The sequence below is a fragment of the Ascaphus truei genome, chromosome 5 (assembly GCF_040206685.1).
Source record: "Ascaphus truei isolate aAscTru1 chromosome 5, aAscTru1.hap1, whole genome shotgun sequence".
NCBI classification, from domain to species: domain Eukaryota; kingdom Metazoa; phylum Chordata; class Amphibia; order Anura; family Ascaphidae; genus Ascaphus; species Ascaphus truei.
The window spans coordinates 245,568,210-245,585,126 of NC_134487.1; the positions used below are offsets into that span (position 1 = coordinate 245,568,210).

General features: G+C 40.8%; 1 protein-coding gene across 8 annotated transcripts in view; it reads right to left on the bottom strand.

Moving 5' to 3' along the window:
- The window catches only part of TENM2 (teneurin transmembrane protein 2), a 2,373,952-nt gene that overhangs the window by 110,421 nt on the left and 2,246,614 nt on the right, over window positions 1–16,917 (bottom strand). For all 8 annotated transcript variants that reach the window (XM_075601896.1, XM_075601894.1, XM_075601892.1 and 5 more), the window contains one exon: window positions 1,092–1,238. In XM_075601896.1, coding sequence (XP_075458011.1) covers window positions 1,092–1,238 — 147 coding nt within the window. The remainder of the gene's footprint in view (window positions 1–1,091; window positions 1,239–16,917) is intronic.

The window sequence follows — 16,917 nt, forward strand, 5'->3', positions numbered from 1 at the left end:
ACATCAATTTTTCAATAAATGAAATCCGATGACGATCAGCATCAAATGTACACAACCACTTGTGTTATAGAGCAACTTAATTTATTCATTAATGCCAACAGCTAATACCATCAACTTTGCATTGGTAAATAACCTGCTACATCAGGTATAGTGTTGCCTCAGGCTTCATTCAATATAAGAATTGTAGCAACAGAAGCAACGTGTGACAACCAAGCTGATCGAAATCCCAGGGGAAAGTTGTACATACTATTTTTTCCATATTGTCTTTCTGCTAAAGACCTTCAGGGAATCGGATATGTTCTTTTTTTATAGTCTCATAAACCAAACCAGACACAAAAAAAACTTCTCAAAATGATTTGGGCTGCGTTTAAAAAGAAAATTGTACACACAAGGCTGACAGTGCAAGTCCATCGCATTGCTATCGCCAGTTAAATATATATGAAGGGTTTATTAAACAACTGTATATGTGAATAGATTGTATCTCAGGAGGAAAAGGACAACGCTAAAAAAAAATGGTGTTGTTTTGAATGGAAGATTTGTTTCTGTTTTGCAAAGGCTCATAAATGGCTGAATGTATTATGTAATTTCTACATATAAGGGGGCTATTCAATAAACTGTTGACCAATGAGAGTTTCTGTACGGTAGTGTCCCATTCTGGGCACTGTCGCAACTTAATGAATAAGCCCCGGAGACTACCAAAAAGCATAAAGTCACTGACAAATTGAATCACTTCTATTGCCTACTTCTTTCTCAAAGCATTCTGGGAGTTCTAGCCATGTTTTTCTGACAAAATTAGGACTGAAAGACAGGTCTGACACAGACTGAACCAGTATACCAGAACCCCTGAATACCTTTATCTTTAACCGCCCGATTTCATGATTTTGCAACTCTGTCACTGCACAGCAATAAGATGACAGTGTCTTCAGCAACAAATGAGTTAATAACATTTATTGATCACTGCAGTATGACATTTTTTTTTTGCCATCCGCATTTTTTTTTAACAGAATTTTGTCTGTAAATCACTCCTAACTGAAGTGCACATATAACCTTCTGTTCTTTAGGGAAATTGGAAATGGAGGACTTTTACTCACCTCCCTCATTATCCTTGTTATCAGCGCAAGATGTTTCCATGGCGACATTGCATCCCGACCCTCTCCAGCCGGTTTGGCAGATACACTGCCAGCTGTTCTGTCCGAGTGTGCATCTCCCATTGCCATTGCATAGATCAGGGCAGCCATCTGGTTGAAGAAAGGAAGAAGATAAGTATAAAAGATAGAGATCTAGACTAGACAACTGTGGTTGCATAGATGAAAAAAAATGAAACCATGCCTGAAAATTGATCTTCCTCTTGCTTGGTTGGCTGGATCTTAAATCAACATTAGATCAAAAAAAAAAAGAAACCATATCCAATATAATAATAGGTGCTTTACACTGGATACTATTCAGTTTAGCTGTTTAATCAAAACAATGCCAACCACTATGTCACTTGAATTAGGTGACTGAGTAAGCAGTAATATACATCGTTACACACATCTGGAAACTCTGGCCTCTTGTAATTTGCGTGTGCAAGCTGTACATGTCGCACTTCACTAGCCTGAGGCCGTGCGTATAGTGCCCGCGAGGGGCGACAGCGACGTCGCCACAAAACAAATACATTGCCGCCACTGCGTGCACTTATAGTAAGCGCGACGGCGACAATGCGATGGAGCGATGTCGCGAACTTTGGAAGCTGGCAATATTTGATTTTTCATGGGCTGCCGCCTCATGTGACAGCCCCTGAACAAATCAAATGCCTGTACGCCCGCGCCGCCGCCGCAAAGCGAAATATAACTTTCGCTAGCAATGGGTGATGTCACCCGTCTCACCGCCGGTCGCAGGCACAATACGCGCGGTCTTAGGCCTCATCACCACTGCTTGTGCTACAGCGTGCGTGGCGCGAACAAAATACAGCCCTCTATGGGGCCGGCCCCAGTCACTGCCTGCGTGTGCCTGCAGAACGCGTGATGCGCGACCACCTTTGCCAAAAGACAAGAATTTTATCTTTTGGCACGGCGGCCAAGGGATGGCCACATCACGGCGGCGGTTCAGCCAATGTGTGCGAACCAGCTGCGTGACGTCATGGCCGCTCCCCCCACCCACGTCATGATCTCCTGCTCTTCTCTTGAAGCGCGGCCCAGACCACAGATCGCGGCTGAAACTGGTGCACGTGCCGCCAGGCGCTCCTACGCGCGCATGCATGCAGTGACTGGAGCTGTAGCCTTACTATTAATAAAAAGTGGCTGAACTGAAGTGGCTAAGTATGTGACTGCAGCTTTAACACCTGAGAGACTGTTACTTGCAGAGTTTGAACACTAACTGCAGTTTGAACCTTCAGGCTTTTGATGTGTAATGTCACATGTATTCATAGCACCGCAGGAGCTTGGCTAGATAATTATAAATAATTATAATGATGGGACGCTGGTGCCTGCAGTTTGCAGATAGAGATAAATGAGTGTACAGTATGGTGTGCTGCTGTAAAAATGTCAATATCGCGTACCAATTGTGATTTTGCTTTGTACCAAGAAATACCCAAATAGACATGAAAATCCCTGGGTTATATCAGTGAACAAATAGCCTAACATATTAAAGAAATGTGTGCAGCGCAGAGTTCTAGAAGTAATTTCTGCATACATTCAATGCAGGGGTGGGCAACTCCAGTCCTCAAGGGCCACCAACAGGATAGGTTTTAAGGATATCCCTGCTTCAGCATAGCTGTCTTAATTAGTGGCTCAGTCTTTGACTGGGCACCTGGGCTGAAGCAGGGATATCCTTAAAACCTGACCTGTTGGTGGCCCTTGAGGACTGGCGTTTCCCACCCCTGCTATATAGCTTTCTTGCCATGATTTGACTAAACGTTACGAATATGAAATGGCACCACAGGGGTAACTGAACCGAATGCACTCATTGTTGTCTTATAGTGAAACTTCCTCTAAAAGCACCTTCACATGTCAGAATGTTAAACTATCACAGTGATTTGCATGTTTTGGAGCTTGCTGGCAGAGATAACTCCTTTAGCTTACTGAAACATGCAGCAAGTCATTGAGACCTACAAGTTACGGAGTAAATAGAGAACCTCCTAAGATCTTTCTATTACAAAGACAATTTCAATGGTTTAGGGAAGAATTAAATCATTGTATAAAACTTCATAGAGTCAGAGTTATTCCACTTGTAAGTTGGAACTGATTATGCTTGATTTTACTGTTATAATAAAAGAAGGATTTTCTGTAAGGATAGATCAATGCCTTCAAAAGCCAACTTCTCAGAGAGCTTTTCAACCAGCACCATTTCCACATAATTATTCTCCTAAGTACAACAGTCACTGAAAATGTTGTTAATACTGTATGTACTTTAGTATTTGATCATTATCTCAGGGGACAAATGTTTTGTTATCACAAAAATGGAGCTGCACGTAAACATGATGTTTATGTAATATGGTGTTATTAATTTTAAAGTTATTTTTCGAGTTATTTTTCTATACAATAAGCACAATACTTATATATTTTTTCGTTTTTCATAATATAGATGTGTGGTATGACTAGATGTCAAGGTCTGTCTATCTTTGCTATACCTTGAACGGTGGGAGGGGATGTCTCTTTTTTTACCATCCCTAACCTAATTGTGACTGCTTTGCCAGCTCCACTTGCTTCAACGTGCAGTATTGGGGACCAGCCTAAAACTGATAAGTTCAAAAGGATAAAACAGCTTTCTTTGAGTGGGTCCATTGATTCAGTACTTCCTTGTTCCAGACTTAGCTGTGCAAGCTGTGTAATACAGAAGGCAAAAGCTCAAGAGATTCTATACAAAAAATGGATATGAATCAAAAAGCGACAGGTCCACGCTGCTGTAATTTGTGTGTCTCTACTCAGAACCCTACACTGCATCTTCACCAATATATAACACTCAAAGAAATTAAAATTAGTTGGCAATAGAGCAATTGATTAACTGGGTGGTATATTTTTAAGTAGCACATTAAATTGCCAGAGTGATTTGTGGGTGCCCACATTGCTGTGCTTTTTCACACCAAACTTGGTTTATGATGCCAGAGCTTTAATTATATCTGCAAAGGTCAAAGACAATGTAAATAGTTAAATGCACAGATCATTCATTGTAAATAGTATTTTTTTTTACAGGTTAGACTGGAGAAGTATTCTCTCAGAAGTATTCATTTCTTGCTTGATCTGGAGGTTCATGTACCTCATACAGTACATAATTTAAGAAGAAAACTTCAAGAGGAATAGAGGAGGAAGGAATCGATGAACAAAGGGGAGGTGGTAGTAAAACAGGATTCCAGATCAGATGGTTTGTAATTTAATGATGAAGTTGAGCAGGGTTATGGGACAGAAGCTGAGATGTTTCAGATCAACTCATTATATTTCCTTACTTCACAAGTCTCTTTCATATGTGATCATACAAGGCTCCATAAAATCTCCCACCATGCTCCCCCGGCACTGCTCCTGTCCACTAAACCAACATGGAGAGGGTTAATTTCATCAAGGACTGCCACAGCTTGAAAAAACTGGAATTCATCACCTTCTCCTCCCCCTGTATTTTTGCTGGGTGGGCCTGTTAGCAGCTGGAAGGAATCACTTCATGTCAGGACTCTCTTTGATATGAGACCACATGAGTCTCCCCAAAGGCGGCTCCCCAAAGAGAGCCTCCCCAGTATGCTCCCCATTCACTGCTCCAGTCCACTAAACTAGCGGAGACATGGTTCATTTCATCAAGAAACGGCGGACTACACAAGTGTCCCCAAAGCCATATACTTTGGTGGCAGCCAAAAGGTGTTAACTGTTTGCTGCCATTCGCTAATGTTTGAAATGCTCTGTTACAATTCCCAAATATTATCTCTAACTGTTCATGCTATGTCTTTAAATATAATGTATATCCTCTGTTCATTTAATGTAACATGCATTATCATTATAACTCTGTGCCCAGGACATACTTGAAAACGAGGGGTAATTCTCAATGTATTACTTCCTGTTAAGATAATAGAGAGGAATGCTGCACACCTCAAAAAAGAAAAATGATACAATTACCGGTGCTCCAATGTTAGAACGAAAGCCTGCAGTCAGTCCTGGGTACATAGAAGAAGGAACAGAGGGCACAACGGATTTTGCAAATTCAAACTCATTTATTGAGCCAACACTCAAACTCAATAAATGAGTTTAAATTTGCAAAATCCGTTGTGCCCTCTGTTCCTTCTTCTTACTTCCTGTTAAAACATTTAATAAATACATTACAATAACTGATGTTGCTGTATAGACAGTTTTGCAGTTTACCAGATTATTCCTAGAGATGTTAGTGGTTACTTAATTTGGCAGTCCAAATAATTCCCAGGAGAGTATTTGAAAACACTGGGCTATTTTAATCTGCTGAGCATATGATTTGTCTTTAAAACTATCCAAATACAGGATAAACTGGTCTAAAATTGACAAACTGCCCATCATACAGCACTGTATCAGATCTCTCCTCCCCCTCGCCCCAAATAATATAGTTAAGTGATATTAACTCCTACAATAAATTCACAGGCATTGCTGCAATTATGTTTTGTTTTTTTATAGTAGTACCATTCTATATTAAACATAAATATATGCTACAACAAAAATTAATTAATTTTATGATCTTAAGTTTTTTTTTCACTATTAAGTTATATGTATATTTTTATGGTTTATCAATTTTGCTTGTGACTTCCAGTAAGATATAATAAAATATACAACAGTTATTTATAAAGATCCATTATTGTGATGCTACTAGCCTTATAAGGCTGTGGACATAGTGTCGCAGCCCGTGTGGAGACACGCTGGGACTGATGGAAAGCGGGTGCTTTCCCTGTCCATAGTACTCGAGCCATGGGGGGTTCCTAGGGGCGTTCCCAGTGACGTCACGGAGCTTGGCGAACTGCTCACATGACCGCCCTGTCCTCCTGCCTCTGCGCGCATGGGCCTGCACGCCGCATGTACGCGAACACTGCATTAAGGCAGTCTGTTCGCTAAGCGTGCAGACGCGTCAGCGCGGTCTGAGGTACCATGGATGCAGCCTTAGGATCAAGAACTGCATTCTTTGTAGAAATCCAAGAGAATTGGCCAACCAGGTTTTGCCAAATTGTTTAAGTAAATAAAAATACATAGTCAAATTACACTGAAACTATTAAACTATTAACCGATTAAACTAATTATTATATTGGTCTTTGAAAACGAAGTAGGGAGTTATACATTTTTTTGTTTCTTATTTTTATATGTAAAGCATGTGACAATGTATAATTCTACATTTTTACCTAAGCTGACAATTGTTGCATGTTCCTGTTATAAATTTGTCAAAATCCCGATTGTGTGCCTAATATAATGGCCGCCTTTCAGTTTCAATCAATCCTTCACAGTGTAACTCAGCAGCTACAATGTATCCTTATATTACTATTATCTATTGTTACAGATTACAGCTCAAACTGCTGGGAACATTGGCAACAAATTATCACAAACAGGAAACTTGCAAAAATCTTGCACTGCTTGGGAGGTGGGCTAAACCGTGCTATCAAAGGATGCTTAAAACTCATTAAAAATGGCATTAAGAGTTGAAATAAAGGAGACATCCGGTGACGTCACTGAAGATGGTTGGGTAGCGAGGGAGCTCTGAAGACCCCTACAAAGAATATAAATTAAAAAGACATGTTCCGACTGATTTTGCCGAACCCTACAAGTGTCCTATCGCCACCAGATAGTGAGGCATGACTGGAAAATAAAAAAAGCTGCAATCGCAGGACGTTGCTCGTTATTTTAATGCAGCTCGGCAAACAGCAGGGCTGAGGGGGAAATCAAAATGGCGCTGCAACGTGGGCGACCCCCAACAGAGAAGGGGAGCTAGCGCCTGAAATACCAGGATGAGAGGAACTCACGAAAACATCTATGGAAAACTTATCCCTAAAGATGTGGCTTGCCTATCAAGAAGACCTGAAAGAGGCAGTAAGTGGCCTTAAGTTAGAGATCGATGTCCTAGCACAGCGCACCACAGACCTAGAAGCTAAAATGGAGGAGGCCCTCCAGCTTCAATCTGCATCGGACGATTAAATAGTTCGCCTGGGGCACGAAATTAACTACTTGAAAGATGGCCTGGAAGACCAGGAAAATTGTGACACGTCAGAATATAAGGATTAGAAACATCCCTGAAACAACCATGCAAGAAAACCTCCACTCTTACCTTACTAAGCTCTTCATGGCAAAGGTCCAGATAATCAGGAGGCAGAGCTAGTAATCAATCGTGCCCACAGGGCACTGGGCCCTAGGTCTGAGGACACAAAGAGAAGGAGGGACACAATAGTCCGCCTACATTACTATGCAAGCAAAGAAAAAATCATGAACGCATGCAGGGAAAATGGAAATATCCTATTTGAAAACGAGTCACTACAACTCTTCAATGACCTGTCACAAGTAACAATAACTAGGAGACGAGAGCTGCGTCCCCTAACTATACTTTGGAACACAATGGGATCCGTTATCGTTAGGAGTTCCCATTTATGTTGATAGGAGTCAAAAACGGGAGGCACCTCACCTTCAGATATCTGGAAGAAGCCAATCTGTTCCTCAAACCACTGGGTACATTCCCCGAAGACCAGCAACAGGAGCCTGCAAAGATGCAGCCGGCAGATCGCAACATGTTCCCCCCATAAGCATCAGAAAGATTGGCAGGCCAGCGGCTCTCTAGGGTGGGTGAGTAGAGGACTCTGAGCTGCTCCCCTGAGCTGAGGTGGCTGCCTCCCCCTCTTCCTCTCCCCTCCTCCCGCCATAGACTTACACTGACAGGAGACATGTCTGAGTCGCCCATCCCTGCCACACTCATTTCTGCACCGACAATGCCGGATGGCCCCAATGAAACATAGAGCCTCACGGAGTACATCACTCACCCTTGAGTGGAGGCCCTCTATCTCGGGGGTCCCGGGGAGCACTCGCTTTGGTTTGTGGGTTCGGATCTCGTCCCCCCCATCTCTGACGGGGGGACAGGAGAGGTGCAGTGGGACGATTCAGACCTCACATGGACCTTGACGTGAGCTGATGGGAAGATGGGGGGTAAGGGAATTGGTCCTAACCGGCCCTAAGATGCCAATGGTACTGCCTAGCACAGCAAGAAGGGGTCGTGAGTCACGAGAGATTGGCGCAGGATCGCAGAGGCTCCCCGCCAACTAGTTGGACATGAGACCACAAAAGGTTCCATTATGAAAGGAGAGAGCAGAGAGACTCAACATCAGCATCACCCTAGATTTGTTGGGTGGGTGGAGGCTTTATGGAGGAACCCTTAAACAAAAGGGGACAATCCCGAAACGAGGAGCCCCCTAGCACTAGCTAATAATAACTTCACGAACGGACCAAAAACATCCAATTTACACACATTCCCCTCCCACTCATATGGTTGAGCTTAATGTTTGTGTTATCCAATTCAGATATGTTCAAAAATGTTTGGTAGATACACTCCTATGAAGTTATAAGGCCAAGAGGATAAAATGTTTAGGTAGGAAGTGGTTTGAGACCCCCCCCCCCCCACCCCTACAGATCTGTACCAATGGAGAAAAATCCTGCAGCATAGGGCAGCAAACAGATACATACTAGAGGAAAATAAGCGCTCTCCCTCCATGCACCATCAATGTTTCTTCCACTCCGTGGCCCCCCCCCCTTCCCTCCCCTCTCCCTCCCCGGCCTCAGCTAGCAAACCTAAGGATAGTTTTGGACTTTCTGCCCAGTAAATATCCAATTAAAAAATCCATATGTCATACTTCCCAATCTTATTCGGAGGAGCTAATTATAAATCGCGACCCCCACTGTGGGAAAGTGGGTGGTATTACAATTTCACACTATCTCAATGCTACATCATGGCTAGTCTCACTTCTCTTAAGATGATTTCTTTCAATGTCAAATGCCTCAAATCAAATAAAAGAGACTTGATCTCCTAGAATTCAAAAGAACTGGAGGAGATATCCTCTTCTTACAGGAAACCCATTTCAATGTCCGCGACCCCCCCTCCACACATTCTGAAACACCTTTCCACATGCATATTACTCACTGTACACCAGTAAGAAAAGAGGTGTAGCAATTCTAATCAAACAAGTTATGTATTATCACGGATCCAGAGGGCAGATTTCTTATAATACATGGCTCCCTCGCAGGAACCCCGTCACCCTAGTTAAGATATATGCACCAAACGAAAAACAACTTGACCTTGTGTGGAAGGTGTTAGAAACAATAGAACCCCAATATTTAGCATCCATGATAATCGGAGATATGAATATGGTGGCAACACCAGAAACAGATAAGTAAATTACACCGGGCTAGACACACTCGACCCATATACTTAAGACAGACAAAAAATGCAGAGACCTGCTAACAGAGTTGTCTTTGACCGATGTTTGGAGAGCCCAGCATCAAGGCCAACGAGACTACACATTTTACTCTCTACCGCACCAAACATACTCAAGAATGATTACTTCTTAGTCTCCAAGGATATCTTCCATTCATCTCTGGGATCAAATATAGGTCCAATAACTTGGTCAGACCATTCATCAATTGACCTGACCCTTTCATACCCTTTTATAAGAGCAACATATTCCGGTGGAAACTCAATGATTCCCTTCTAAACTATCCTGAAATAGAAAATAAAATAAAACTGTCACTATCAGAATACTTTAATATAAATAAGGGAACGGTCTCAATACCCGCAATGCTATGGGAAGCCCATAAGACAACAATACGAGGTAACTTCATCGCCATCGCGTCACAAAAGACAAAAAGTAAGCTCAAAGCATATAATGAAACAATAGACAAAATAACAAAATTAGAACAACAGCATAAAAAAAACCCGTCAAAAAGAATATACAAATCCCTCTCAGCAGCTAGGTTAACATTAAGACAGATCCAACTAGAAGATACGGAAAGAGCACTAAAATGGACCAACCAGAGATATTATGATAAAGGTAATAAAGCAGATACATTATTAGCTAATAGACTAAGATGGATAAGGGTAAGATCACAAATATCTACAATAAAAAGCAAAAACGGTAAAATCCTACATAATGAAAAAGTGTTTATGAAATTTTATACAAAACTATACAACCTGGGCCCTCCTGGGAAGAAAACCTCTAATATAGACACGATCTCAAAATATCTAGAAAACTGCAAACTTCCCCAACTGACTCAAACAGAGGTAGACACCTTAAATAAGAAAATAACACAACTTGAACTAGTGGAGCCTGTTAAAGTGCTAAAGGCAGCAAAATCCCCGTGGCCAGATGGACTTTCAAACATATATTATAAAAAGTTTCTCCCGACCCTCGTGCCATGTATGTTGGAGCTGTTTAACTCGTTCTTGGAGGGCGATCAGATACCAGCGCCCATGGCGATAGCAAATTTAGCCATAATAGATAAAGAAAGCCGAGACCCGCTCCAATGTGGCAGTTAACGCCCAATCTCCTTACTAAACACGGATCTTAAGATCTGTAGTAAAATCCTCGCAAACAGACTAAACCCTATCTTGCTTAGGTTGATCAATATAGACCAGGTAGGGTTTATCTCGGGTAGGCTGGCTCAGACAATACCCGGAAAATAATTTTTATTATTGAACACGTGCATCTCACCGGAACTAAGGCGATCTTGCTGAGCCTTGATGCGGAGAAGGCATTTGATAGAATAAATTGGCAATTTTTATATAGAACAATGCAAAAATTCGATTTGGTGGCCCATTTCTACAGGCTGTTAGAACCCTATACCAGAATCCTACAGCCTCGGTCAAACTTCTGGGAAATAACGGAGACTCAATAAAAATCAAAAACGCCACCAGACAGGGCTGCCCCTGTCTCTCCTCCTCTTTGCGCTGTCAATAGAACCCCTTGCCTCAAATATTAGAAACAATCCAGACATCCAAGGTATTAGCATAGGTGACATAGATTACAAAATATCCCTATTCGCAGATGATATTATCTTATCCTTGACAAACCCCCAAATAACCTACCCAACCTCCAGTCCACATTAACAGAATTTGTCAGAATCCCAGGCTATAAAATAAATAATGACGAATCTGAAGCCCTAAATATGACCCTCCCAACACAAGAAATGAATCTGCTACAAACAAATTTTAAGTACAAATGGAGTAATTCTCACATTATATGGGAGTCAAAATAGCCAGATACTATGGCTTCCTCTTCCAATGCAACTACCCCAGTTTATTTAATAAGATTAAGAATGACTTACAAAAATGGAACAAATATCAGATCTCTTGGATTGGAAGAATAATATCAGTTAAAATGAACATTCTCCACAGACTGCTATACTACTTCCAGGCTCTCCCAATCCAAATCCCAATCTCAGAGTTTAAAAATCTACAAAGGCTAATCTTCCAATTTATTTGGCAGAACAAAAGGCCAAGGACGGCGAGATCAGTCATGTTTGCATCAAGAGCAAGGAGTCCCGGACATACTAAAATACTACCAGGCAGCCCAGTTGAGGCAGGCAGTGGTTTGGAATGCTGATCCAAAACTGTTTTTGCTGGCTGGGTATTGAATCCCATTACTCAGGGGGTATCCCACTAGCAAACTGACTATGGTCCCCCGGAGGACAGGATTCAGATACTGAAATATTCAAATTGGGCCCGATGGGATGCATGTGGTCCATCTCGAATAGAACCAAAGGAAAATATAAACTTAGCTCATCTCCATCCCAGTTAACGCCTCTTCTCAACAATCCAGATTCTCCACTGGGATGTGAATCAAAATAGTTCGATCAATATAATAATAAAAATATACGGACAGTAGCAGACCTTCTGAGTAAAGGGAAGATTCTTAGCTTCCAGGAACTATGCGCCAAATATGAGGCTCCTGACCTTCATATATGTAAATATATTCAGTTACGACATTTTGTGAGCAAAATATCACATAACTCAGCCTTTCCTGAGATTACCAGCTTTGGGTCATACTATCAGAAGGGAGTATATCAGAAAGGGCTGATTACGAAAATCTACCTGGGCGTGGAAGCATCAGGAAACACCTCGGATCATAATTACATGCTTAAGTGGGTCGAGGATTTAAATGTTACTATAGACAGAGATGAATGGGAGGATATTTGGGGATACGTGGCAAAAACAATCTGCACTACGACCAAGTAAAACATATATAAAATCATATTCCATTAGACTTGACAGATATACCCAGAAGTCCCAGACATGTGTTGGAGGGGTTGCGGACAGAAAGGGGATATGGCCCACATATGATGGACGTGTCCTGCAATACAGAAATTTTGGATAATGATTCAAGAAATTATAAAAGACACCACAGAAGAAACGATCCCAGTGGATCCCCTCATTTACTTGCTGGCAAAACCAATAGAAGATATAAGCCACCCACTGATATGGCTAATCTCATTCATATTGACAGCAGCCAGGTGTTCAATCGCGGTCTCATGGAAAAAAATAGCCCCACCTTCCAGATGCACAATAACGAAACAAAATAACGAGTTAGTGACCATGGAGAAACTAACTGCGGTCATGAAACAATCGACAGATACCTTTAATAGACCATGGGAACCTAGGATCGAACACTAAAATAAACAGAAGAGAAACATTTGATTGATGCTGGGCTGGGGACGGAGGAGATAAGGGAATTCCCCCTCCTCCCCCCTGGTCCCAACCCCCCAGGCTTACCCTCCCACGGTTGTCTTTTCGTAATATAATTTATTTTATTGTCTGTCCCCCTGTTTAAGTTGAATGGCATGGCAATGGCATAGCTCAGTTGCTTGGATCACCAAGAGGCTCACTACGTCCACACCTATGTATCAGCTGATTAGTGGAAAAACAGAATGTTGGATGTGAATATGTAGAGTTGATTCTATACAACTGTATTTAATATCTGCGGTAAGGTTTTGATTTAACATATGCTGTAAAACTCAATTATTTGAAACAAAAAAAGAGTTGAATTAAAAATAAATTTAAAAAAAACAGCCACTATTATCTAATACTACAGAACTGGTTAAAACAAACCCATAACATTTCATATGTTTTGCTGCTTTAAGCCCATATTTTCTAAGCAGTCTTCATCCATAAAACAGATTCTGGCACTGGAAGACACGTTGCAAGTCAATGGGCTGTAAGGTGTCTTCCTGTTAAGGAAGGGGTTTTATGACAGATGACTGCTTTGGTAATATGGGATTTAATGTCTGGTTATTGTATTGCATGTTTATGGAAGTTAGAATGCACAACTACAGTATGGCCAATGTTTCAGATGATAGTAACCTACTCCTAAATCAGCACGTTTCTTATACAGCTGTTTCATCTTTTTGGAATAATTAAGCAAGTTTGCGGAATTGTGAAAGACATGTACAGTATATGGATATACAACCTTTGCTGTACTGTACCTTGAGCTGTGGAAAGTTTTTACTACTTTTTACGCATAATAAACCTTATTGTGTCTGTTTAGTAAGCTCTACCAGCTTCTCAGGTGAAAATTGCTGAGCACACTCAAACTGATAGGTCCCAAAGGATGGAACAGCTTTCTTTGAGTGGGTTGATTCAGTAGTTCTTTGTCCAGGGTTTAGCTGTGCAAGCTGTGTAATGCAGCAGGCAAACACTCTAGAGAATCCATGTATGAAGTGGATAGGAATCTAAAAGTGACATGCCCACTGTGTGCTTATTTGCATGTCTCTACCAAGAACCCTTCTCTGCAGTTTAACCAAGGTATGACATGAGAATGGTGTGAATTATGCAGATCTGTGGACATGCAGATACATCCATGAGTATTATACTGTATCTGTCTGATAACATACAATAAAAAAATCCATACTAAATTTGAGAGGGAGTGAATGGCTTGCTAAGATAATTAGCCAATCAATAATTATTTGTCTGCTGGGAAATAAAACACACTAAATAGGAATACATGTCAAGGAGTTGATTTCAACAATGGGATGTACTTCAAGTAATAATTTAGAACCTGATCAATGAATTAGTTACCTTAGTGTTTAGTCATTTCCCATTATTTTCCATCCATCATTTTCCATGTTCCATTTAGTAATTTTCCATTAACATTAAGGTAACATTTAGTTCCCTTAATGTTTAGTCATTGTCTCACAAAATAATGAGACTGATAAGCCCTCTTAAACTCTTAAAGCTGCAATTTTAAGGGTTTATAAGTGCGCCCATTATGTTTCATTTTAACCAGTTTAGTTGCTAGTCTTCCAGCCAAATATTTAAAGGTGGCTGCCATGGTCTTCCAATAGGAAACTGCAAACGTCCTCCCTCTGACAGTGTTACTTCCTATTAGTTGTGGGACCTGTGAGATACGACAGCTGTTTTCATTTCCCTAAAAGAAAAGAAACTACTGGCAACTAAACTAGTAAAGAACTCGGGGTCCCTGGAGCTAGAACTAGTGCCGTACAGCGCTGGAGGGGGGATTGCTGCTTTTATGTGAGAGTAGTCAATGACACTAGAAAATGTTAGTGAGATAAATAACAAGATGTACAACTGCTGTGAGAGTAGGTGTGTGATAGTGTGCTATTGTGTGCTATAAGCCTTAAATCTCTACTGACTCATCTTTCAATCTACAGTACATGCATTTTCATCCTACATATGTAATCACTGCTATATGTATTGAACAAGGCAAGCTATTATATTGTGTCATATTTCATAACTACCCTCTATCTGCCACCTAATTCTCAAGAGCATTCAGAAGTCCAAAGGCTAATAATGAATAAGAGAAAATAATAATTGTATTCAATTCTATTTTCTTTCCCATTCAGGGGCAGTTATGCCATTAAACAAATAGGATATCACTCAATAAGAGAAAACAATTTGAAGACAAGCACAGATATAATGTGGGGATCTCCTAATAAGCAGAGGTGCAAACTTGTTGACCGCACTTTCTAAAATTAACGTATATCACAGGTATCTGGGGTGTATGTCTCCCCACGTGTTGTATAGCAGAGTGTTTTAGGGGTTACATAAGTCAACAGGTTCTAACTCCCTTGACCACACACATACAATCAATAAACATAAAACATACAGAATATATATGTGCGGTGTATAGCATGCTTTTGGAAATAGTGTTTTTAAATGTATATTAATAGACAAAAACATTTGTGTTGATAGTATACGTGTGGTCATGTGAGATAGTTAACCTGTGATATTTTCTTGTCAGTGGGCTCCTTTTTGAGCCACTGGGACCCATCCATTCACACTTTCCTTTCCCTGAAGCACCAACACCCTATTATTATTGTTTCAGATAGCACTTTACAGAATTATTTGTATAATAGTGGCCCATATTGATATTTCTTCCTCTTGCAGGTTTTTTGCTTTGCGTGTGTGTGTGGTCAATACTGAGTGTTGTTTTATGCTGAGAAGTATGTTAATTAGCAGAGAGTAGGTCAAATCCCTGAGCATAAGCAACTGCATGCCATGTAGTTTTATAAATTGCTTCCCCATCTTGCAAATCTAGTTTTAAACATCACAGAGCAGTTATCCTGAGGGACAGGAAACCTGACTGATTTTCTCAATAAGACTACAGAGATCAATAATTGTTATAGCAGAAGCGTTCACACCTCTAAGGACTGTAAAGTTTGGAATGCGTCAAAACCTGACTATTACAGTGTTCTTTTGGACAATAGTAGTAAATGATATTGCTATTGCTACTGTACATAATAATTGTTCTTTAAAAAAAACAAAAAATCCAGTCTCCAGTTCTCCTTTTAAGCAGCAAGAATCTGTTATGATGGGTCAGGGCATTAAGCAGTGTAGATGTTGTGAGTGTAGACCAATATTCTGCTTTTACAGCTTTTTTGCTAGTCTATGATTAATGTTCAGAGCAAAGATGTAAGCTCATACAGAGATCCAAAGCACTATAAAAAGAAATGGCATGATGCATCCTTGTTTGGGAATAGCTGACACTTATCGATAGCCTGACTTGTTAATAATTCATAGAAAACCATTTGACTGTACAGTGCGGGCCCAGCTGAATTCATGGTCCTTTTCAAATCTTGCAGGATTCTTAATTACAGGATACACAGGGCTCTTCTGAGAATTCATTATTTCGAACACTCGGGTAGAATTTAAAATCCTGTAGGGTTCGAGGAAAAAGACAAACCTCAATTTTACTAGCTACTCTCCTAGGAATCTTACTTGTTATCTAACAATACAAAATATGACAGAATGCAATAGTGGCCAAAGTGTTTAAGTAATGTGGTGCAAAGCCAAAACAACTCTCTGTACAATAAGATCAATGTTTGAAGATGTGAGACTTTGACCACTAAAAGAGGTAGGAGCGGAGCACAGCAGAATGGATGCAGGGGCTGAACACCAGAGTAAATAAAAATCCTTTAATTCACGATCAACATCATGGTAGTGGATAGACAAACTTCTCTTACGCGTTTCAGGCTTTCGCCCTTTATCAAAGAGGTTCTCTTTGATAAAGGGCGAAAGCCTGAAACGCGTAAGAGAAGTTTGTCTATCCACTACCATGATGTTGATCGTGAATTAAAGGATTTTTATTTACTCTGGTGTTCAGCCCCTGCATCCATTCTGCTGTGCTCCGCTCCTACCTCTTTGAGGATTTCTACATATGCTCATCATTAGCGTGACGCACGCTGAAAGAACATCCACCTCTACAACCGTGAGTACCCCAGCCTGTTTAATCACAGCTGGGGGCTTATCCTTATGCACCCATATGCTTCCTAGGGGACAACATACTGTTATCAGGTAGTCAGACATTTATCACTGACTTTACCTGGAGATACAGGTCCTACAGTTACAGGAAGGGGTTAAATTCATGGATGACACGGTATACATGCTATAGAAGATTGTTCCTTCCTGGATGTTAAACCATTACTCTGTACATGATACACTATCTGCATATACCCTTGCAAAGAT